The 22,790-nt window shown below is 40.8% G+C and overlaps 2 protein-coding genes across 13 annotated transcripts in view; one reads left to right on the top strand and one right to left on the bottom strand.

Moving 5' to 3' along the window:
* Window positions 1-2,487, bottom strand: part of LOC113884436 (putative uncharacterized protein ZNRD1-AS1) — a 27,114-nt gene extending 24,627 nt beyond the window's left edge. For all 3 annotated transcript variants that reach the window (XR_003508862.1, XM_027529021.1, XM_027529020.1), the window contains exon 1: window positions 2,399-2,487. The gene's annotated coding sequence lies outside the window, so the exon portion shown is untranslated. The remainder of the gene's footprint in view (window positions 1-2,398) is intronic.
* Window positions 1,915-22,790, top strand: part of ATE1 (arginyltransferase 1) — a 149,901-nt gene continuing 129,025 nt past the window's right edge. For 3 of the 10 annotated variants that reach the window (XM_027529016.1, XM_027529008.1, XM_027529017.1), the window contains exons 1-7: window positions 2,529-2,707; window positions 5,300-5,363; window positions 7,785-7,847; window positions 12,735-12,838; window positions 15,108-15,353; window positions 18,017-18,246; window positions 20,259-20,387. In XM_027529016.1, coding sequence (XP_027384817.1) covers window positions 2,602-2,707; window positions 5,300-5,363; window positions 7,785-7,847; window positions 12,735-12,838; window positions 15,108-15,353; window positions 18,017-18,246; window positions 20,259-20,387 — 942 coding nt within the window. In that variant the 5' untranslated portion in view covers window positions 2,529-2,601. Of the gene's footprint in view, window positions 2,207-2,527; window positions 2,708-2,743; window positions 3,082-5,299; window positions 5,364-7,784; window positions 7,848-12,734; window positions 12,839-15,107; window positions 15,354-18,016; window positions 18,247-20,258; window positions 20,388-21,312; window positions 21,442-22,790 lie in introns of those variants that run through there. The other 7 variants (XM_027529012.1, XM_027529014.1, XM_027529013.1 and 4 more) reach the window with 7 other exon arrangements.

Consider the following 22,790-nt stretch of genomic DNA (forward strand, 5'->3'; position numbering starts at 1 on the left):
TATTTTGGCTGTGCTGGATCTTTGCTGCTGTACAAGGGCTTTCTCTAGTTGTGGAGAGCAGTGGCTACTGTAGTTGTGGTGCATGGGCTGATCATTGCAGTGGCTTCTCCTGTTGCAGAGCATGGACCCTAGGGCATGCAGGTGGCTCTCAGGCTCTAAAGAGCCTCAGCAGTTGTGGCACATGGGCTTAGTTGCCCCATGGCATGTGGATGAAGGATTGAACCCATGTGCCCTGCACAGGCAGGTGGATTCTTAACCACTGGATCACTAGGGAAGTCCCACATTTCACTGTAACACAAGAATCATGAGTCTATCACCATGCAGAGTCCTTCACATCATTAGTGCCTAGGATCGAACCTCACACTTAACTTTCGTAAACTCAATTTCACACTCAAGTTTATGTAAACTGTTAATGGAACCAAACATGTTGTCAGCATTTTATTGTCAAGTGTGAAAATTAAAAACAAAGACAACTATCTATAATTGGCAGTTTCATAAATAAAAGGACATTTTAATAGTGCCCTCTTCCAACTCCCCAAACTTATGCCCCAAGATCGAACCTAAATGAAACTTTGCATTGTTTTTCTCATTGGGGCCTGAAAGATGAAAATTTTGTGTCTAGTGAAGTCACTCAGTCGTTTCTGACTCTTTGCAACCTCATGGACTGTAGCCTACCAGGCTCCTCCATCCATGGGATTTTCCAGGCAAGAGTACTGGAGTAGGTTGGCATTTCATCCTCCAGGGATCTTCCTGACCCAGGGATGGAATCCGGCTCTGTTTTGTGACACAAGTCCAAACCTCGTATTTGTCAATCTCTTTTCTCCTTCAATTAATTTTTAAAAAATCACCTTTTCCTCCTATTTGTCTTTTACTAGTTGTATGATCTTGGGCGAGTTATATGGCCTCTCTGGCCTTTGTTTCCTTTGTTGTCCAGGAAAGGACAAGAAATAATCACATCTGCTGTAATAAAATGGACAAGGCCTGTGTTTAAGAACATGGGTACTGAGATCTAGTAAGGAGGCTTTAAATCTAAGGAGTTGGGAGGAGCTGGATAAAGCTAGGGTCTTCCTGCATGCTACATAGCTATCCTTAGGCTTTTTTTTTCTCATTGTGTGAGGCACAGGTGATGCTTAGCAATATGACCTCTTAACGGGCACATAGCACAGTGGGTGTTGGGGTCAAGAATGTTGAAACTGACTTCAAAAGTTTACCTGTTTCTCCAAGTTTCATGATTTCACCTTTTTAAACATTGTAAAAAGATGATCAACTTTATTGCCAACAGGAGGAAAACGTAAGGACAGACTGGTTTAAATTATTTGCCTATATAGAGTTAAAGATTAAGGAATACTACTTCGTTGGAGGCAGTCACTCATTTTTATACTTTACTCCTGGATCGTTACTCTTTGAAAAATCCCCTTTAAAATAGTGGTTACAAACTGGAGACCTGTGCACAGAATTCAACTTACATACATGTTGTGTTTGGCCTGTACAATTAAAAAGTTCTTTTAAAATAACATTTAAAAGCTGTACTAAGGGAAAAAAAAAGTCTGAATTTCAGCTTCTGTTTGAAAGTTGCAAGATACGGTGGCACTGGGCACAAGACAGCAACTGGCTCTGACATTTGTCTTCTTTAAAAGAGGGAAGTGTTCAATTCGCCTACTCTGCCAATCCACAGAACACCTACATGTGTACTCCAACCTAGGGGATATTTAGTAAGTACCTGCTAGTTTGGAAGACGCTAGAATTGGCGAGGACAGTCTGAGATGTTAACTTTTAAACCGAGATCTGCAGGATCTGGAAACAGTGATCACAACCTCTGTGCCTCAGTTTCCTTATGTGTAAACTGCGGCTGACAACCTGTAGTTGTGGGAAGGATCGGCGATGGAGTAACTGCAAAGGGCTGGCTTGAACTCGGGGTCTCGGGGCGGGGGGGCACCGCTACAATCCACGCTCATCCTGGGAGGCCCCCGGACCCAACACCGACCGGGGGCCCCTAGGCGCTGAGACCCACCGCACCGGCCTCGCTATCCACTCCTCCCCGCCGCGGGCCCCCGCGCTCCGCCGAGGTCGGCCCCGGGGCGCCGAGAGGCGTGGCCGGCCCGCGCGAACCTGGAGGCAGCCATGGCTTCGATGGTGGAGTACAAGGGACTCAAGGCCGGCTACCGCTGCGGCTACTGCGACTCCGAGGAGGGCAAGGCGTCCTGTGGTGAGTGGTCCGGCCAACGGAGTGGGCGCGGCCGCCTGGCGTCCAAACCCCCACACCGCCCGCCGCGCTCCAGGCCAGACCCTCGCGGGGGGGAAGCACCCAGGCCCCACTCCCCAGCTCCCGCTTCCCTTCCCCACGCGTTTCTTCCCAGACCGTTGCCCTTCACATTCTGTCTCTTGGTCTCACCCTTACCGAAGATGGCGGTCTCTTTCGGAGAAAGAGCGGAAATAGCGGAAGGCTGCCCTCGGTCAAGATGGCGCAGGCGGCTTCACCGCCGAGGGCGCTCCCGGCGAGGCTCGGCCTGCTGGCGCCCGGGCGGCGCGGTGCATTGTGGGGTGGCGGCGGCGGTTGCGGGGTTGGGCTGGGCCGCGCGTCGCGCTTGAGGGGCTGGAGCCATGGCGTCCTGGGCCGCGCTTTCGCCCAGCATCGTGGAGTATTTCGAGGGCGAGGACTTCTACCGCTGCGGCTACTGCAAGAACGAGTCGGGCAGTCGCTCCAATGGTGAGCGGGCCGGGCTGGTGGGCGGGGAAGGGCGCCGGTGGCTCGGCGGCCCGCGGGTGTCCTCGGGGGGTCGCGGCGTCTCGGGCCGAGTGGCTGGAGGGTCGTGTCCAGGCTGCGGCCCAGGCGTAGCCCCTGCGCCGTCCGGCCCTCGTGGAGCGAATGCGGAATGCGGTTCTCCCCGAGTGCCGTGGCTGTCAGAATTTGAAAACGGACCTCACCCCTGATGGAGCAGGGAAGCTTCTAGAGACTCATTTCACACAGGCGGTCTGACTTGCGAGATAATGTGTGTCTCGCAGGAGCCAAGTGTGGAAACAGGTGTCCGTCGTCAGTGGGAGACCGTTAACTACGCGCCTGTCGGGGAGCGCTGTGGCGTGGTCAGTTACAGGGGCTGACCTGGGATTTCAGATGCTGCTGTCGGAGTGTCCCCGGTGGTCAGCGCAAGACGAGGGGTTGCGGGACAGTGGGTGTCGGGTGCTGTGTGTGTAGAAAGCTGTGTGTGTGTGTGTATGTAAAACACACGTGCGTGGATATCCGTGGATAAAATGTCCCTGGAAAAATATACAAGAAACTGCTTGATGGTAGTCGCTGCTCGCGAGGGGCCCCTGTTAGTACTGTTGTGCTTGGAAATGGTACCAGGTGCTTGTCATTTCTCCACCCACCTCGGTGACCACGACAGAGCCAGCCTACAGTGCCCCCTCCCGTGATTCAAGTTTCTTTTGGAAGAATTTTTGTTCGTTTGTAAACGGAACGTCATGTTTATTTCCTGCAGTGTCATGCTTTGGCAAAAGAATATACACTTATTTTAAAGAATAATCTAGCATTATGGGAAACGGGATATCCATGGAGACTTAAATTTGGGTGGTTTCCGTATTTAAAACAAAAAAAAAGTTTTGTCCTGCCCTGGGGCAGTGATTTGGGCGATGATGGTGTGTCCGTGTACTCATTAATTAAAAATTTTTAATAACTTTTAAAAATTAAAAGGTTATTAACTTCTTGTGAGAGGCGGTAGAATGCAGTATTAACGCAGTCGTTAGTGACAGTTATAAAGATGAGTTAAAGTGAAAAAAATTTATAGTCTTGGGTTAAGACTATAACCCAAGACTATAACCCTTATTTCGGAAATAAGGAGGATGCAAATAAAGGTGAGATGATTACAGCCCAGGGAGGGAGAAACCCGTAAGGTAACAGTGACTGCCTTAGGGTAGTAGAGGTTTCTTCTCTTCTCTGTTTCAAATTTTAGTATTATGCTTATATATGTAAGAAATTTATAGTATAGATTATAATATAGCTTTATTATATAACAATACAGTCTATGGAATTCTCCTGGCCAGAGTACTGGAGTGGGTAGCCGTTCCCTAATCCAGGGGATTTTCCCAATCCAGGAATCAAACCCAGGTCTCCCGCATTGCGGGCGGGTTCTTTACCAGCTGCCAGGGAAACCCAAGAACACCGGAGTGGGTAGCCTATCCTTTCTTCTGCTGATCTTGCCGACCCAGGAATCCTGTGTCTCCTGCATAGCAGGCGGATTCTTTACCAGCTGAGCTACCAGGGAATTCTGTATGTAATGATAATTTAAGTTATACATGTCTAAAATTAATATTAGGTCCTTAACTACTTTCCTAGTAATTTTAGTAAGAGAAAATCGATTAATATATATGTCCTTTGTTTAGTTTTATGGAAAAAACCTACCTTCGCCCTTTTCACCTAAAGAGATACGTGTAAATTTCTATCACTTCTATCGTCTTGTTTCTAATTTTAATAATAGTCTTTACTATAGGGCGCTCCACCTATTAGGTAGGAAGGTTTTATTATTTCCATTTACAGATGAGGAAACTGAGCCCCATAGAGTAACTTGTTGGTGTTAGTGAGCACCACCCGGCTTCTGACATTTCTGTTGTATTTATGCCCTTGCTTTTCTCACTACATCCTGTTCTATTAAGCCTGTCTGTTTTTCCATACTTTTGATGGGTTTACTGTTTCCAAGAGTAAAATTCATTTTTCTTTACCATTAATTCAGTGTTTTCTCATAATCTTCATTTTTTTATGGTTGCCTAACTTTTTTCATCATGTTGATAACAAATTAGTGTCTGGAATCACTTTTCTGTTCAAAGGCATTTGGATTACTTTCATTTTTTATACTTAAAAGGAATATTGCTGTATGTATACTTTTGTCTTATTTTCAGTGTAAGCAAATTAAAATAAGGAGAATTTATATGCACAAGAAAACATTTGCTTTCTAATTCTTCTGAAGAGACCAGCTTATTAAACTTTTGGGGTCATTATTATGGCTTAAAGGTGTGATGTAGTTTGCAGTGGGATCTTAAATTTATGGTGTCATAGACTGTTGACTAATTCTTAAGTGCATGTGATCACTTTCTGTGTTTTATTTTTAAAATTAAGGTTAAATACATCATGTGTTTCATTTGTGTTGTGTATTGTGTTAAAAAAGGACGAAGTATGTGCGGACTTTGATTTCTCCAGTGTGAGCTGGATTTTTTTTTGCTTCAGTATTCACACTTTAAAAATAATGCTTTGAATTTAGAAAAGTAAAAAGTTCCACCCGTTGTTATGAACATGGCACTTATTTTTCAGGCATGTGGGCACATTCAATGACTGTGCAGGATTACCAGGATCTCATAGACCGAGGATGGCGAAGGTAAATGCCGTTAATGTAAAGATCCTTCTGATGGTACTCAGGCTCTTCTTATAATTGAAACATATTATTTGCCTTTAAAATGTTTTCCTGTGGTTGGAAATAGGTTTAATAAAATTTTTATTATATTTTGTGTGTAGAGATTGTTTTCTCCTTTTAAGGATGTTTATTTGGAATATTTCACAGATGTAGCAAGAACACTGTAATGAACTTCATGTACTAATCACCAGGCATCGAAAGTTGTTAACATTTGCCAGTCTTGTTTCATCAGTTTTCCTTGCTCCCTTCAATGGACTGAATGTGTCTCCCCCAGAGTTCATATGTTAAGTCCTATATGGAGGTAGGGCTTTTGGGAGGTGGTTAGGTCATGAAGATGGATGGGATCACGAATGGGATTCTAGTGCCTTTATAGAAGAGACCACAGAGGGTTCTCTTGCCCCTTTTGCCACATGAGGATATGTAGAAAAGATGAACCAGAAAGCTTGTCTTCACTGGACATCATTTCTGTTGGCACCTTGATCTTGGACTTCCAGCCCCAGAACTACCAGGAATGTATTTCTGTTTATAAGTCACTCAGTCTATGGTATTTTGTTATAGCAGCTTCAATGGGATGAGATATTCCTCCCTCCCCTCCTCCCACAAAATTATTTAAAGCAAATTTCAGATATTATGTCATTATAGTTGGACTAAATGTGTGTTTCTAATAGAGAAGGATTTTTTTTCGCTTTCTTAACATATCCACAATATCATTACCATGCTTTGCAATTTAATGATAATTTAATGTCACCTGTTACCTAGTTTTGAGATTTTCTGGTCATCTCAAAAAATTTTCTTTTACAATTGGTTTATTTGAATCAGGATTTCTTTAAGGTCCACACATTGCCTTTGATGGCCATGTTTTTTTCGCAGCTATTTTTGTGTAGATGATTTTAGAATAACTATTAGGTAAGGTTCCTTACATAAGTATGAGCAGTATTAAGTGCCCTGTACCAGTACTGCCCAGATTGAGCACAGCAAATGAAACTTCACAGCTTTCCTTAAACATAATAATGAGGCCCATTGGGTCAGATGTGGCAGGACTTTGTGTGCCATGATAAGGAATTTTATTTTTATTTTTTTAATGGTCTGGGGGAGCTATTGAAGGCTTTTATGTCAGAGAGAAAAGTAATGGAATTTGAGATCTGGAAATGATTCAGATAGCAGAGAGGTGTCTGAGGGAGTGATTCTGAAGGCAGGAAGAGGAGTCCTAGAGATTACTGTAGTGTCCTGGTGTGAGGTGCTGAGGAGCTGCTGTCCTAGTCAGGAGCGGTGACTGTAGATTAGGAGCTAGATCGGAGGGGGCACACTCACGAGACGTTTCAGAGGTAGAATGCTTGCTGGCAGCATATGGAGGTGTGCGGGAGTGAAGAGCCTAGGAGGACGCCCAGATTTTCGGCTCGGGAACTGAACTCCTGTGTGTTTGCTAGGACTGCCATAACAGAACACCACAGTCTGGGCCGCTGGAGTGAGAGAAGTGTATTTTCTCATGGTTCTGTAGGCTGTGTCTTTCTTAAAAATTATTTATTTATTTTTGGCTGTGCTGGGTCTTCATTTGCTGTGCAGGCTTTTCTCTAGTTGCGGTCATCAGGGGCAACTCTTGCTGCGGTGCATGGCTTCTCAGTGTGGTGGCTTCTCTTGTGGAGCTCAGGCCCTGAGGCCCTCAGCCTTCAGCAGTTGGGGCTCCCAGGCTCTAGAGCAGAGACTCAATAGTTGGGGTGCATGGGCTTAGTTGCTCCGGGCATGTGGAATCTTCCCGGATCAGGGATTGAATCCGTATCTCCTGCATTGGCAGGAGGATTCTTTATCACTGAGCCCCTAAGGAAGCCCTGATGTTTCTTTTTATGTCCAATTTCCTCTTGTGATAAGAACACCAGTCCACTTGGATTAGGGCATATCCAAATCTGGACAAAATTGAGCTTGTAGTGTCATGGCTCTGTATGAGCTGAGATCCAGAAAGCATGGAAAGGATCGGGTTGGCTTGGGAGTACATCATGCTGGTGCCCGTGGAACCCACACATGTGGATGTTGTAGGAGCAACACACATCAGCCCCACAGCATCCTGGGCAGCTTTTTCAGTATCAACGTGGGCGGTGGATGGAGGGAGGCATGGAAGAGATTGCAGATGCTTGATGAGAGGGTAACTGAGGTTACCTCGGTTATCAGCTGTGGAGTACATATGCCAGGGTTTAGGAAAGGAAAACTTTGACCCTGGTCCTTGGATTACCCACCATATAAGATCATTTAGCCTGTGAAGAGTAACTCAACCTCAGTTTTTACCCTATTGATTAGATTTTTACCTTAATTAATTTCATATTCCTGTACTAATCTACTTTGCTGCCTGTGAGAAATATGTATGAAATTAACAAAGCTATTCTATAATTTTAGAAGCGGGAAATATGTGTACAAACCTGTCATGAATCAAACATGTTGTCCTCAGTATACCATAAGGTAAGAATTTTGATTATTTTCTATTAATATGAAGATTATATAAATTTTTTTAGTAGAATCCTCCTTTTTTAAGTATATTTCTGTTCTAGGTACACTTTCTTTATAAAAAAAGCAGACAAATTTTTTCTGTATACTGATGGTGTATTCATATGCTAATCAATAGCTTTTAATAATATGGTTTGATTAGTTCAGATATAAATATTAATGTGATATAAAAATATTCTATTTAGCAATCTAGTCAATAATACATGAAATATTGGGAGAATATTGGCAAATACTTAAATTACTTTTAGGTATCAAATTTTTATCACTTTAGCTTGGAGTCGCTAAGAGTTGTACATGATTTAGCGACTGAAAACAACAACAGCACCAATTCCAATTCCCTTGTGTATTTGACACAGTGGTTTCATTCAGCCAATGCTGCAGAATCCTGTATAAGGAATAAGGAAGAGGAGGCTGGCACTTAACCTGCATCTGTTTAGAATCTAGTCTTCTTCACTGGAAAACTCAAACTAAAAAGTCTGGTTTCCTACAGAGTGTTTGCTTGGTTTTTCTTAATATTTTGTGTTTCTCTTGTGCCCCCACTTAACTCCACCCTAACATGGAAGGATTTTTCCCTTCTTCTCTGATTAGGAAGGTCCCTCCTCTTCTCCCTCATCATCATCTTCCCCTCCCCCTTCCTCTTGCCTTTCCCCTCCCTCTTCCCCTTCTTCTGGTAGCAAAAATAGGGAAAGTTGGTTAACATTGTGAAGAATATGTCTACAGTTTCAGCCTGTATGTATACTCTAGATAAAGCAAGCACAGTTGTGTCCATCATGCTCCGTGGGTCCTCACATCTGTTCCCCTTAGTTACTCTTAACTTGTTTTGAGGTTGTAGACTGTTTTGAGAATTGAATAACAAAACAAGACAGGGAACATATAGACAAAAATAATGTAACATTGAACATACTAATTTTAAGGTGATCACTGACTTTCAAAATTCACTGATTCCTGGTTAATCCTTTCTCTTCTGTAACTGGTCAAGGGACTGGTACAATAAAGAAGAAAGATGACTATCTAGTTTACTGACAACATCTCATTTAGTATAAAATGACAGAGTACCTCTTTCAGTTTAGCCGTTATGAAGTGGTAATGTCTTCAAAGACAGAAATTGTTTTCCTTCCGATAGCAATTTCTCATTGGATTATGGCTAGGATTCTGTTCAAATAAGTCTGAAGTTGATTGGCCTGAACCCTGAGAATCTCTATTCAGAAAAGGCCCATTTCAGTGGGTTAAGAAAAAGATAGAAGCATCTGTAATTTATTGGGTTCCTGTCTCATATAAAGCACTGTTCAGGTGTGTTGCTTTTATGAAAAGGGACTCTGTGAACATTGCAAGGCAAAGTACTTACAAAATGTGCTTTTTTTTTTGTTTGTTTTTTTGCATTTTATAATTTTACATGGGATCAAACATTTCCTGAAGGGACCTCACTGGTGATCCAGTGCCTAAGACTCCAGGCTCCCAATGCAGGTGGCCCCAGTTTGATCCATGGTCAGGGGACCTAATCCCATATCCTGCAACAAAAGATCCTGAGTGTCACAACTAACACCTAGTGTAGCCAAATTGAAAAAGAAATTTCCTGAGTTGTTACTCTTTATACAACTTCATTTTTACATGTTGATTTTTTTGGAGTCATTTTGCATTTCTTTGGGTTATTTTGCTGTTTACTACAGTAGCTGTGCAGTGAGGCCTTAGGTAAAGTCAGTGTGGTCTAGCCTACAACTTTGCTTTTTTGTTAGGCAGATGCTGGGGCCTGGCCAGTGTGTGAGTAAAAATGAGGATGAACTTCCCTGTCTATGAATTTTTTTTTCAATTTTAATTTTAATTAATAGTATATTTGCTAACACTTTAAAGAATCAAATAGTTCCCGTAAAGCTTATTTTGCAAAATGGCAGTCCTCTGAACCACCCCTCTCCCCTCCAATTCCTATTTTCTGTTTCTCATTGCAGTCACTTTCAAATCTTTTAACTGATTCTTTTGTTTTTTCATCTCTGTGTCTTTAAGTAACATGCTTATATAATGATGGGGCTTCAGTGGTAGCTCAGGTGGTAAAGAATCTGCCCGCAATGCAGGAGACTGGGGTTCAGGGAATGGTTCCCCACTCCAGTATTCTTGCCTGGAAAATTCCATGGACAGAGGAGCCTGGCAGGCTATAGTCCATGGGGTTGCAAAGAGTTGGACATGACTGAACAACTTTCACTTTCATTTTTATATAGTAATACTTCATTACTAAAAGGTTGGTTTTCTCCATTATCTCTGGGCTTCTTGCTCTGAAAGATAAGGGTTAAACTTTATTTTACCCCACTTCCCCTTGTCACAAACTCCTATTTGTCTTCATCCCCAACTTCCCAAAATTTTGGATGGATGTAGTCATCTCATTATGGCTGTGTAAATAGACTTCACAGCTCAGCCATGTAGTTGTTGTTCAGTCTTTAAGTCATGCCCAACTCTGTGCAACCCTGTGGACTGCAGCACGCCAGGCTTCCCTGTTCTTCACTATCTCCTGGAGTTTGCTCAAACTCATGTTCGTTGAGACAATGATGCTATCCAACCATCTCATCCTCTGTCATCCCCTTCTCCTTCCCTCAATCTTTCCCAGTATCAAGGTCTTTTCCAGTGAGTCAGCTCTTCGCATTAGGTGGCCAAAGTATTACTTTATCTTTCCTGCACAAGTTGTTACTTTCCCTGGTGTTGCTCATTGTCATTTTTGTTTACCTAGTCTTTGAGGCCGGAGAAGGCAATGGCACCCCACTCCAGTACTCTTGCCTGGAAAATCCCATGGAAGGAGGAGCCTGGTAGGCTGCAGTCCATGGGGTTGCTAGGAGTCGGATATGACTGAGCGACTTCACTTTGACTTTTCACTTTCATGCATTGGAGAAGGAAATGGCAACCCACTCCAGTGTTCTTGCCTGGAGAATCCCAGGGACAGGGGAGCCTGGTGGGCTGCCATCTATGGGATTGCACAGAGTAGGACACGACTGAAGCGACTTAGCAGCAGCAGCAGTCTTTGAGGCACCTATTACCAGTTTATCTAGAAGTGCTCCCCCAGAGGTGTAAATTTCCTCTTGCTATGTTTAGATGCTTTAGGTACTGTATCATTTTTATCTCCTTGATGAAAATCTTAACGGAATCTTGTGACCTGCTGTGATCTGAATAGATTGCCTCTGTGCCTGATAAATCACTGGAGTTTCTTTTTGACTCTCAATCTTGAGGATTCCTTTTGGGTCTTGGTTTGTATCTTGTCTTTTCTACTCTTTCTTGTATTATTCCTTTATTTTAGTGAAGCACCTTTTCTAATAGTTTCTTGAGAAAAAGTGCATAAGAGGTAAATTTTTTTAGACTTTGGAAATGTTTCCATTGACTGCTCATACTTAAAGTTTGGCTGGGTATAGCAGTGTAGATTGAAAATAATTTTCCTTTAGAATTTTGAAAGCTTTGCTCCATTGTTGTCTTATTGCTGTTGAGCAGTTCAGTGGCATTCTGATTCTTGTTCCTTTGTCCAAAATGTTTTCTTTCTCTTTGGAAGTTTTTTTTTTGTCTTCAGTGTTTTGATGTTTCATAATATGTTTGGCAGTGCATCTGTTTTCATTCCTTACATAAGACTCCTCTTGTCTAGGGGCTCCTCCCATCATGTCCCAGGGAAATTTTCTTGTGTTATTTTGTTGATCCTCTTCTTACCATTTTCTTCTTTCTCTTTTCTCATGTCTTTATTTAGACATTGGACCTTTTAGACTGATTCTCTTATTATTATTTTTCTCTTCGATTTTCCATGTCTTTTGGGAGATTTTCTCAACTTCATTTTCCAGGTCTTCAGTTTTCTATTTAACTTTTAATTTTTTCTACTCTATTTTTACTTCTAAGAGAGATTTTTGTTCTTGGGCTCTTAAGTTTTTTAAGGTTTCCTTCTTCCTGTATGCTCGATATTCTGCAGGTTACCTTCTTCAACCTTTTGGCACCTATCTTTGCTTTAGAGGCCCTCCTCAAGTGTCTGGTGATTCCAGCCTTCAAGGGTCCCATTGGAAATTTTATGTACCTTGGTGGGTCTTGTTTACTATGGGTGTTAAGTAGGGTGGTCTGGCTAACCTCTTCTTTGGGGGGATCTCTGGGTCAGTATTTTTCGTTCTGATCACATTCTGGAGAGAAAGTATCATCTGCTGATGTTCTGGGACTGGGTTGGGGGTGTGGGTGACAGAGGTCTCAGCGCTTAGCATGAAGGCTTTCATTTAAGCTTACTGTTGGCTGTGAACTTACTGTTTTCAGCTGTGCCTGTATTCCTCACAGAAGAGGCCTTTTTTTTGTTTTTGTTTTTTAACCCTTTCTGAAAATGTTGCAATTTTCTGCTGGGTTTAGAGACTCATCTGTGCTGAGCGGCAGAGAGTATGAGATAATAACTTCTTGCAAAACAGACTTTTGAGGGATCTTCCTAGTTCTATACCTGCTTTCAGTCTTCTCTCCCACGGTATCAGGTATCGCCAATCCCTAAGACTTTTAGGGGTAATGTGGAGAAAATTGGGTATCTTTTTGGCTTTTCCCGCCGTTGGCTTAGGATTCAGTTTCTCTGGTCTGCTAAGTCAGTTAGCACTTGTACATCTGCTTTCTAGCTTCCAGCGTTTCTCCCATTATTTTTTTTCCTAGTGCTTTATGTCTTTTGCTTTTTTTTTTTTTTTTCCTAATAATCCCTTAACTGTATTTTAGTGACTTTTGAGATGGGATTAGAGACTACTTTAAGCCTTGTCTTTACCCAGAAATCGCAGTCATGAGCTTTTCTTCATTGTACTATTATCTAGAACTGATTTTATTTCTTCACAGTTTTAGTTCACTTTTTAAATACTTATTTTGCTTTCCTAGGTGCCGACCTTTACAGTTTCAGCCATCAAAATCTCACAAGAAGGTTTTGAAAAAAATGTTGAAATTTCTGGCTAAAGGGGAAATTTCAAAAGGAAATTGTGAGGGTAAGATGAGATGGCGGCTAAAAACTATTTATTTTAAATAGATGTTTCTTTCCAAGGTTCTCACTTTCACTAATTTCTTAGGTAGCGGAAGGAGTCCCACTACAGTTAGGAGCTACTGTTACTGTGATGGTGATGCTACTCTTAGCTCTGCCGTTACACTGCTACCGCTGGCCCCAAATCAGGGAGAGGGGGATATAGGCCAGGGAGCGTCTAGCTTGGGGGGAAGACAGGACCATTTTAAAGATGTCATTTCCTGGAATCTATTGAAATTTTAGTTTTCCTGATTCTCTGAGAATTCTTCATTTTCTTTGATCCTAATGATACCTTATGAGGTAAATAGAAAGCGATACTGTCTCTAGGCTTCCCTGGTGGCTCAGCGGTAAATAATCTGCCTGCAATGCAGGAGACCCAGGTTTGATCTCTGGGTTGGAAAGATCCCTTGGAGGAGAGCATGGCAACCACTCCAGTACTCTTTCCTGAAGAGTCCCATGGGCAGAGGAGCCTGGCATGCTACATTCCATAGGGTAGCACAGAGTCAGACACGACTGAGGTGACTAAACAGCAACCACAGCACTGTCTCTGGAGAAATAAATGCTTATTATCTACAACTTACATAAGATTACATAATTATTTATCATGCAGAGTAAAGCTCAGATTTTCCATGTTTGAGTAAGGTCTTCAGTAAATTATATTGCCTGAAAGTGAAAAGTGAAAGTCGCTCAGTCGTGTCCAGCTCTTTGTGACCCAGTGGACTATACAGCCATGGCATTCTCCAGGCCAGAATACTGGAGTGGGTAGCCTTTCTCTTCTCCAGGGGATCTTCCCAACCCAGGGATTGAACCCAGGTCTCCTGCATTGGAGGTGGATTCTTTATCAGCTGAGCCACAGGGGAAGCCCAAGAATACTGGAGTAGGTAGCCTATCCCTTCTCCAGAGGATCTTCCCAACCCAGGAATTGACACAGGGTATCCTGCATTGCAGGCGGATTCTTTATCAACTGAGCTATCAGGGAATCCCTGATAATAAGAATTCTTATATTGCCTGAAGCTTTTTTTTTTTTTTCTTATGAATTTTGAAGTTGGGTGTATTTCCTCAAATTGCCTAGTAACATTTAATTAACTTGGGTTTCTTTGCTTTTTCAGTTTTTTAAATGTTTTGCTGTTCTTTATTTTTTATTTTAGCGTTTTCCCATAGGCACTCCCTAACACATGACCATAAGAATTGGGAATGCTACCCATCCTTATAGCTCTTTCTCATTTCTGCCATAAGAAATGGCCTACCCTGGGAGCCTCCCACCCCAGTGTTAGCTTGTTAATTCATCCCCCAAGTATGTTTTGAATGCTTACAATGTCCCAGTCCCTCTTTTAAGCACTGGAGATACAGTGGCCAGCAAAACAGGTACGTTCTTTGCCCTCATGCACTGCCCTTAACAGAGCAGGATTCAGGACAACTTGGAGCAAACTTGGCAGAGCTGGGGGCAACAAAGAGGCCAGAAGACTCCAGGTCATTCTGAAAACATGAGAATTTTGGTGTAGCTCTGCTTGGTGGTGTCGGTAGGAATCACGTTCTGAGTTTCAAAGATTAATATTCAGATATGTTTTGAGGATACTGTCCATTTGTAAGTTGAGGATTACTTGTCCTTTTATGTAGTTTTTACATTTGGTTTTTTATTTGACTTGTAGGCTTTTGAATTATTTATGTCTGTAACTTAATTCATAAGAGTGATGTATTCATTAGGATAAAACTAACTGTAATGAGGAGACACCAAAATGCAATGACTAAAAATTAATAGAAGTCTGTTTCTGTCCTTGCATCACAGTCCAGGGCAGGTTTTCCAGGTTGGCCTGCAGCCCGCCACCCCACTTTCTCCTCCCCGCCACCACCCCTCGCCATTCTGGGTCTCTCTTCAAGTGATTTCTGAGGTCACTCTGGTTTTTACTAATCTAGCCAGCGGGTAAGGGAAAGGGTAGAAGTTCAGGGTCACAGATTTCCTTTAAAACAATGAGCAAAATTGAACCTGTCAGTTTGGTTCTGTCCCACTGGTGGGAGCTCGGTTACAACTTGGCTTGTAACCAAGGGACTGGCGCGTTCCCTTTCCAGGGCCCCACTGTCTCCATCACAGCCCTGACTCCGCAAGATGGGAGAATGGACTTGGTGAACACTCAGTAGTCTCTGCCACATTGGAGAGAAGAGGGCACGTTTTCCATACATGTCTCTTGGTTGTGTCAGATGGCCTGGCTGATGGACTGTGATTTCTCTTTGATTTGTAGATGAGCCCATGGAGCCCACCGTGGAGGATGCCGTTTCCAGTGACTTTGGGTTAATAAATAAATTGGATATACACTGTGACCTTAAAACACTCAATGATGACCTCAAAAAGAGCTTAGAGAGTGAAGAGAAGAAAAAAGCAAAGAGGGAAGAGTCTAATGAAATAACCCATTCACAAGATATGGAAGAGAAGTTGGGCTCTGGTGAACCGTCGTGTTCAGTTAAAGTGCATACAGCTCCTCAGCCAGGTAGTGGAAGTTTGTCATCAGGCCACATTAAAGCCAAGATTGTCTTTGTGCTTGAGACATCATCATCCCTGAGCCCTCTCCTGAGCTAAAAAAGTGAAACACTCATGAAATCTGTAACATGGACCCCTGTTTTGTACACCTTATTATTACTTGAATTTAGATGAACAAATTGTTTAAAAAACCTAAAATAATAGCCTTATCATGCCCTAACACAGACATTTTAAGAGTTCCATATCTTTTTACTACCTTAAGGCCCTCGAGGTTTGAGAATCAAACTTTTGTCTGTGAGAAGGTAGGGTGTTAAACATTTTTATTTTTAGTGTTAACTGAGACACAGTAGATACTATGTCTGAAATACAGACATTGTGAAATTCTTCAAATTTGCCATTAGATTTCTTTGTGTGTGTTAGTTGCTCAGTTGTGCCCAACTCTTAGTTACCCCGTGGACTATAGCCTCTGTTCATGGGATTCTCCAGCCAAGAATACTAGAGGGGGTTGGCCATTTCCTTCTCCACTGGATCTTCCTGACCTAGGGATCGAACATGGGTCTCCTGCAGGCAGATTCTTTATCATCTGAGCCATCAGGGAAGCCCACTAGATTTCTTTATGTAATCATAATTAATTTTAGTTTAAAATTTTACAAATTAACAAAAATTTCCATGTAGTTCCCTGGTGGCCTAGTGGTTAGGATTCCAGGCTTTCACTGCCATGGCCTGGGTCCAGTCCCTCGTCAGGGAACTGAGATTGTGCAAGCTGTGCAGCCAAGAAAAATAATTCCACATTTTGATATTTAATTTCACCTTTAATAAGGTGAGACTTTTTTCTGTATTACCACTTATAAAAAAATTAGGCTTGGAAAATTTATCCAGCATTAAATGGGTTTATTATATATATGTGTGTGTGTATATATGACTCTTTGAAAAAATTTCATTAAATGTCAATTTGCATAGTTACTATACTTCAGTTCTTGAGTTCGTTCTTGTACAAAATAATCCAAGGGAGAGATTTTTTAGTATTATTTTAGTTTTTTGTTTAAATTATAAGTTATATGTGTGTTTAAAACACAGTAAACTCTGCATTTTTATTGATGCTTTTTGTTCTTTAAGGTTTCATGGCGTTTAAATTGCTGGTCTGAGATTTCGTCCTAATAAGAATGGTCCAGAAAAATGTTTTGAATGATTTAGACAATTTCTTTCAAGTCTTACTCTCTTGGTCATTAGGGTCAGATTGTTTACTATTTTTATTGTTTATTATAATAATTGCTTACATAATTTGAAAAACCTTCATTTTGGAGAATTTCAGAGGCAAATGTAGACTGAATATTATAATGGATTTCCATGGAGCCTACCCTCATTTGAAACATTATTGACTCATGATGACAGTCTTTTTTTTTCTTCTTCTAGTTTTATTGGGATATGGTTGACATATAAATTTGAGAAATGACACATTTCTCTGGCCAAAGAAAATGAATTTTCTAAGGCAGCAGAGTGATGGCTAATTATAGAGTTAGTTTTTTGTTACTGGTTTATTAAAAAGTCATTTTTTTAAAGGTACATTTTGTTTTTAGTTGAGTTAATGAAGTTGTAATTTGGTCTCATTATCACTGTTTTCTCATTAAACTAGTTTCTTTTGACCAGGTCTTGGTCTCTGACTGTCTCTTAACACTCTTGGTCTTAATTTTCTTCTGTATAAGATTGACTTTTTTATGATTTGTAAATACTGTGTTTCAGGATCCTAAATTTTTATAAAACCATTTTTCTTTATTAATAGTTTTAAAAAATTAAAAAATTATGTGTAATGTTAGAAAATTGGGAGAAAAGAGAACACTACCAAAAAAAAGGGAAAATCCTTTCTTTATTTTTAAACTGTTAAACATTTTTAACTGTTAAAATGGCAGTTAATGTGGTATATTTCAGATTTTTTCCTAAGTATTTAATTGTATAATATATAATGTTTTAATAGTGAATAATGACAGAACCCCTAAAATTTCTAAAGTAATTAAAATGGCTGTTTGATATTCTGTTGCTTATTTTAAAAATGATGCAGTTGTTCTGTAACTGGGCATCTTGATTATTTTGAAGTTTTAATTTGTGTTCATTGTTAGCCTTTATCTCTTGTGATTTTCTTGGAATAGATTCCTTGAAAATAGCTTCCTAGATTAAAGGGTATTGACTCAATTTTGTAGTTTTTAATAGTAAACATTTTTTTATATTTTAAAGGGTTGTCAGCTTGATATTTGCTCTTTTAAATTAAAATAAGGATCTTCCCAGGTGGCTCAGTGGTTCGGAACCTGTCAGCCAATTCAGGAGACGTGAGTTCGATCCCTGAGTTGAGAAGATACCCTGGGAAAGGAAATGGCAACCCACTCCAGTATTCCTGCCAGGATAATCTCATGGACAGAGTAGCCTGGTGGGCTATAGTCCATGGGGTCTCAAAGAGCTGCCTGTGAAGTTTCTGTTGCTATTTACTTTCTCTGGCAGTTCTTCTGAGATAAATTTAAAGATCGACTTAGAGGTCTACACCATGAAACCTCTGAGACCTCCACTCAAAGCTAACCTAACAATTGGAACTCTTTGGACTGGTTCTGTAGAACCTTTGAGATTTTTGAAAAATATTTCTGGAGCCAAATGTGATTGATCTACTGTTTTAAAATTCCTTTTTAGGCAGAGGCGCAGATTTGAGTAAGCCTCCATGTCGAAAAGCAAAGGAAATCAGGAAAGAGAGGAAAAGGTTAAAACTCATGCAGCAGAACCCAGCTGGAGAACTCGAGGGCTTCCAGGCTCAATGTCAGCCCTCATCTTTGCTCCCGCCAAAGACTAAATCCAACCAACCCAAGTCACTTGAAGATTTAATTTTTGAATCTTTACCAGAGAATGCATCACACAAGTTAGAGGTACCTTGGAGGACATTTTTTTGTTTTTGTTGATTACCTTGTTGCTTTTCACTTGATTATACAGTTGATGTTTTACTGTTTATATAATGGGAAATTAAAGTGAACTGGGATGGAGTGGCACTTAATATTTACTAAGTTAGTTGCCTCTTGAGGAAAACTTTTTTTTCTTAAGGTTTAAAAGGTGGCTACTAAAGTTGTGAAAAGTCCAGTTTTAGTGTTGTTATTATTTGAGGTACTCTGGCTTTTTGTATACCTTAATTGAAATTTATTCATTAGAGTGAAAAATTTTTAAATAACTTATTTAAAATTTCATTTTTGGCAGTTTTGGTTTAGGTAGTGAAAGAAATAGATCACAGGAGGCAAATCACTGTTTCATTGATTTTGATATTCTGGTCTTGATCAAGGGAACAAATGGTATTACCTATGCAAGCCAGCAGTTTAGACATATTATAAATATAAATATGTCTGAATTTAGACAGTTTATTATTTTTTTTGACAGTTTAGACATAATATGAATAGTTTTAGAGTATTCCTCTTATTTTTCCCAAGTCGATTTACATTCTAGGTTAAGTCTAGGTTTTTCAGTATTAGTTTGATATGTTTATAAAATTTTTTTCTATAACATTTGCCATAATGATTTCATTATATTCTCCTATTTCGTTAGTAACTGGTAAGCCTTTGAATTGATAGCTTAATATCATCTAAGAATATCACTTATCACTGAAAACTTGATGTCAAAATTTTACTTTGGTGCAGTTTAAACCTTAGGACACTATATATTCTTAGACATAAGTTTTGACAGTTTTGATTATTATAATTCCTTGGCTGCTCTGTTGGTATTAACTTTCTCTTTCCCAAATTGTAAAAAGAATGGAACTTACCACTTAAAATACTTTATGAAGAGTCTTTTAGCTTTATTAGTAATGTGTTCAGGGCAGCAGGTTTCACCTAATACAACACTTAAGTGGGCAGCTTTTAGTTTTTTAATTAATTGGAGGATAATTGCTTTACAGTGTTGTATTGGTTCCTGCCATATGACAGTGTGAATCAGCCAAAAGTACACGTGTGTCCCCAACCTCTTGAGCCTCCCTCCCACCCTGTAGGTTGTCATAAAGCTCCTTGTGTTATAAGCTTTTGTTCTTTTAATATGATATCCAGAATGGATGGATTTTTGTTATCCATTAGATGTCACTCTTTCATGAGAACAACTCCTCATGGCACAAACAAGAAGTTTCCCGTTAGGCCTTTCTATTACATTACATTTGATTTTGTATTTTACTATTCTGTTTTGCTAACATATTTTAACTGGTTAGTGAATAAGATTAAAGAAATGCCATCCGTTACTATGTACAGTTACCACGTGTAATGCATCCTCATTTTACATGAGGAAACTAAGGCACTGAGAGGTTAATTTATTCACTTGACTAAAATGATAACTTTGAGATTTGTGTACAGGGAACCTGACTTTAGAGTCTTTTTAAAGTATGCTATGGAATTGCTGTGGAATAGGAACAGTTTTTGAAAGTTGTCTTTTATACTTACATTAAAAAGTTGTAAGTTTGGGGTTAATAATGTATGAATGAGTGTCCAAAAAATATATTCAGATGTTCAGTCTTTTGAATTGTTTTACTAAAGGTAAGTTGTGTACAGCTAATATTAAAGAGTATTTGTTTGTGTTTGTGTTTTGAATGCCAGAACTAATCTGTTGTTTTATAGCTGAGGCAGTCTTACATAATTCAGTCAGAGCTTAGTCTTAGAGTTTGGGCAGGAGCCTCTGCCTTTAATGAGATATATATATAGACTGTGTTAATGAGTCTATAATTTGGAGAAATAGCATTTTTCTCTATTTATTAACAGTTGATCTTTAGAGTTAAAATATTGCTGTTACGTGTTTCTGCTTTAATATTTGTATTGAAACTTTTGGGTCTTTGAGGGTGGGAGTAACTGTTAATGCATATTCCATGGAATAAATAAATGAATTAATGAACATTGTTTTTTACCTCCTTCTGAAGGTGAGGGTGGTGAGATCATCTCCACCAAGTTCACAGTTCAAAGCCACATTTCAGGAGTCTTACCAGGTCTATAAACGTTACCAGATGGTTGTTCACAGGGACCCGCCCGATAAACCAACTGTGAGCCAGGTCAGCAGGGCAAGTGTAATGTTTCTGAACAAATGAAACTTCCCCTCTATTTGATATCACTGTGTGAATTCTTGGTTTATATGCGGTGCATTTTATTTATGTTCAATTTGCAGTATATCTGCAAAGAGATAGGACTGTGGAATAATGGACATTCTGAAAGTGCAGATTTTACCACAGGCCATGTTAAGTGCCTTTTATGTATAATTTCAATGTGGAAAGTAGCACATAAAATGAAGTATCTCTGTTTAAAAATCACTGTTTAGATGCATTTACTTAAGACTCAGTGAAAAACAGATCTCTAAGTTAAAATATTTATTGGGAAAAAAAAGTTTTAAAAAAAATCCCAGTTTTTATGGTAGCCATACTTTGCCCAGCACAGTTAACATGCTTTATCTCCATGTAGAAGTTGTGAGTAGAGAGAGTTCCTAATAGCTAAATTACTCTTTATTGATGTACAGGCCGTATACAACTGAGTAGGACTAGAATGGATAGTAGCATGTCTTAATTGAAGTTCTCATATGAAGTCCTTGATTTATAATTTATAAATCAAATTACCCAAGAAAGATCTGGAAGGGGAAAAAGCCCTTAATATAAGTAGAAGTGACAGCTAGTGTCAGTTACCATGAGCAACAGTATTGACTCTGCTATACGCAGAGAATTACATGGGTAAAGGGAAAAATTAAACCAAATAAAAGAAATTGTCCCGGCCCTTGTGAGTTTAAATTTTTCATAATTTCAGTGTAAAGTTCATGCATCAGGCTCTGTGGTCGTCAGCCTGTTCCAAGGTTTACTCATTTTATAAACAATGCCAGTGCTGAGCTTTGCAGTGGATTTGCGGAGATCTTACTCTAGCCTCACCTTCAGAAGCATGTCATCAGTTAGAGATGTTTCAATAGCATTTGCTTGTATTTTCCTTGCTCTGAAGGTGAGGTTAGTACCTGTCTCCTTTGAGGACCCAGAGTTCAAGTCGTCCTTCAGCCAGTCATTTTCTTTGTATGTCAAGTATCAAATGGCCATACACCAGGATCCGCCCGATGAATGTGGGAAGACCGAGGTACCGTTCACTAAACGTTTTTTCCTATGCTGAGGTTGTCTGTGAAGGAGCATAATGTATAACCTTCTCATGCCATTTTCTTATCTGTCATGTGGAGCTGGTGGTCCTTGCAGGGTGTACTCCTGAACTTTTGTGAAAACGAGTCATACATGTGATCATTTTAAATCCCTCAGAAAAAAAGGATGTGTTCTTACTCAGTGTTCTCTCCAGGAGCCCGAGTGTCACGTGTGTATAGATCAGTCGTTGGGCTGTCAGCCCACATCAGTGGATGCACTGTGTGTGCAGGCTGTGTGCCGCAGCCCACGGGGAGGCGGGAAAGGTGAATCAGTGAACAAGTATAGCTCAACAAAAGCACGTGGAAAAAACTGAATGCGTTGAGGTTCAGTTCAGTCGCTCAGTCGTGTCCGACTCTTTGTGACCCCATGGACTGCAGCGTGCCAGGCTTCCCTGTCCATCACCCAGGGTTGAGGTTGTATAGAGCATTATTTGACAAGCCTTTACCGAGGGCCTGTGTTTTCCAGCTGCAGATATGTAGATGAGTAAGAGATTGCTTACTTTTCAAAGTTGGACGGTGATGTCTTGGAAGAAAGATGCCAACAGATGCAGAAGGATTGAAGTTTTGATTTTTGTGTCTTTTTAATGACACAGAATGTGTTAGCTTAAAAAATGGTTGATAGGGCAGGAGGTAATGCTGCATGTTCCCTGTGAGAAGGCTGACTCTGGGTCTCCCAGCGCCTTTCTAGCTAAAGTGTAGCCTGTGGACCAGCAGCATCAGTGTCACTGGGAACACAGAATCTCAGGTTTCCCTTCAGACCTACTGAATCAGAGTCCACATTGTGAACTAGGTCTCCAGGTGATTTCACGTGCACGTTCCGATTTGAGAAGTGCTCCCACAAATTCCCTGTTGAGACCCGTAGCAGTGCGTGGTAGCATTTATAGATAATGGATTCTGCCAGGTCTCCTTTGATACTCCCAGGAGGTCTTAATTCCTTTCTGCACATTACTCTTCCCTACTACCCTTGAGATTCTGGTCTTGTGCCTGCCTGCTTCCCAGGTATGGATAGTTGGGCCAGAACACATCTGATGTGTTCCCGCTAAACTTCGACTGCTTCCCCCAGCCCCGACTCCAATTTTGGGCTTCAGGCCTCTATGGAATCCATTCCATTGGGGAAACAGATGGGTAAGCAGTTCCAATGCTGTTCGAGTTAGCTGGTGGATTAGTAAGGAAAGCCACCTTAGTGTGAGACTGGAGTGAGGGAGGGTTTTCTGAAGGAAGTGACATCTGAGCCAAGTCCAAGATGAGTGCCACTTAGCATCCAGGCGGGCTCTAGGGCAGTGTTGTAGTTAGG

Source organism: Bos indicus x Bos taurus, chromosome 26 (assembly GCF_003369695.1).
Source record: "Bos indicus x Bos taurus breed Angus x Brahman F1 hybrid chromosome 26, Bos_hybrid_MaternalHap_v2.0, whole genome shotgun sequence".
Taxonomy (NCBI): domain Eukaryota; kingdom Metazoa; phylum Chordata; class Mammalia; order Artiodactyla; family Bovidae; genus Bos; species Bos indicus x Bos taurus.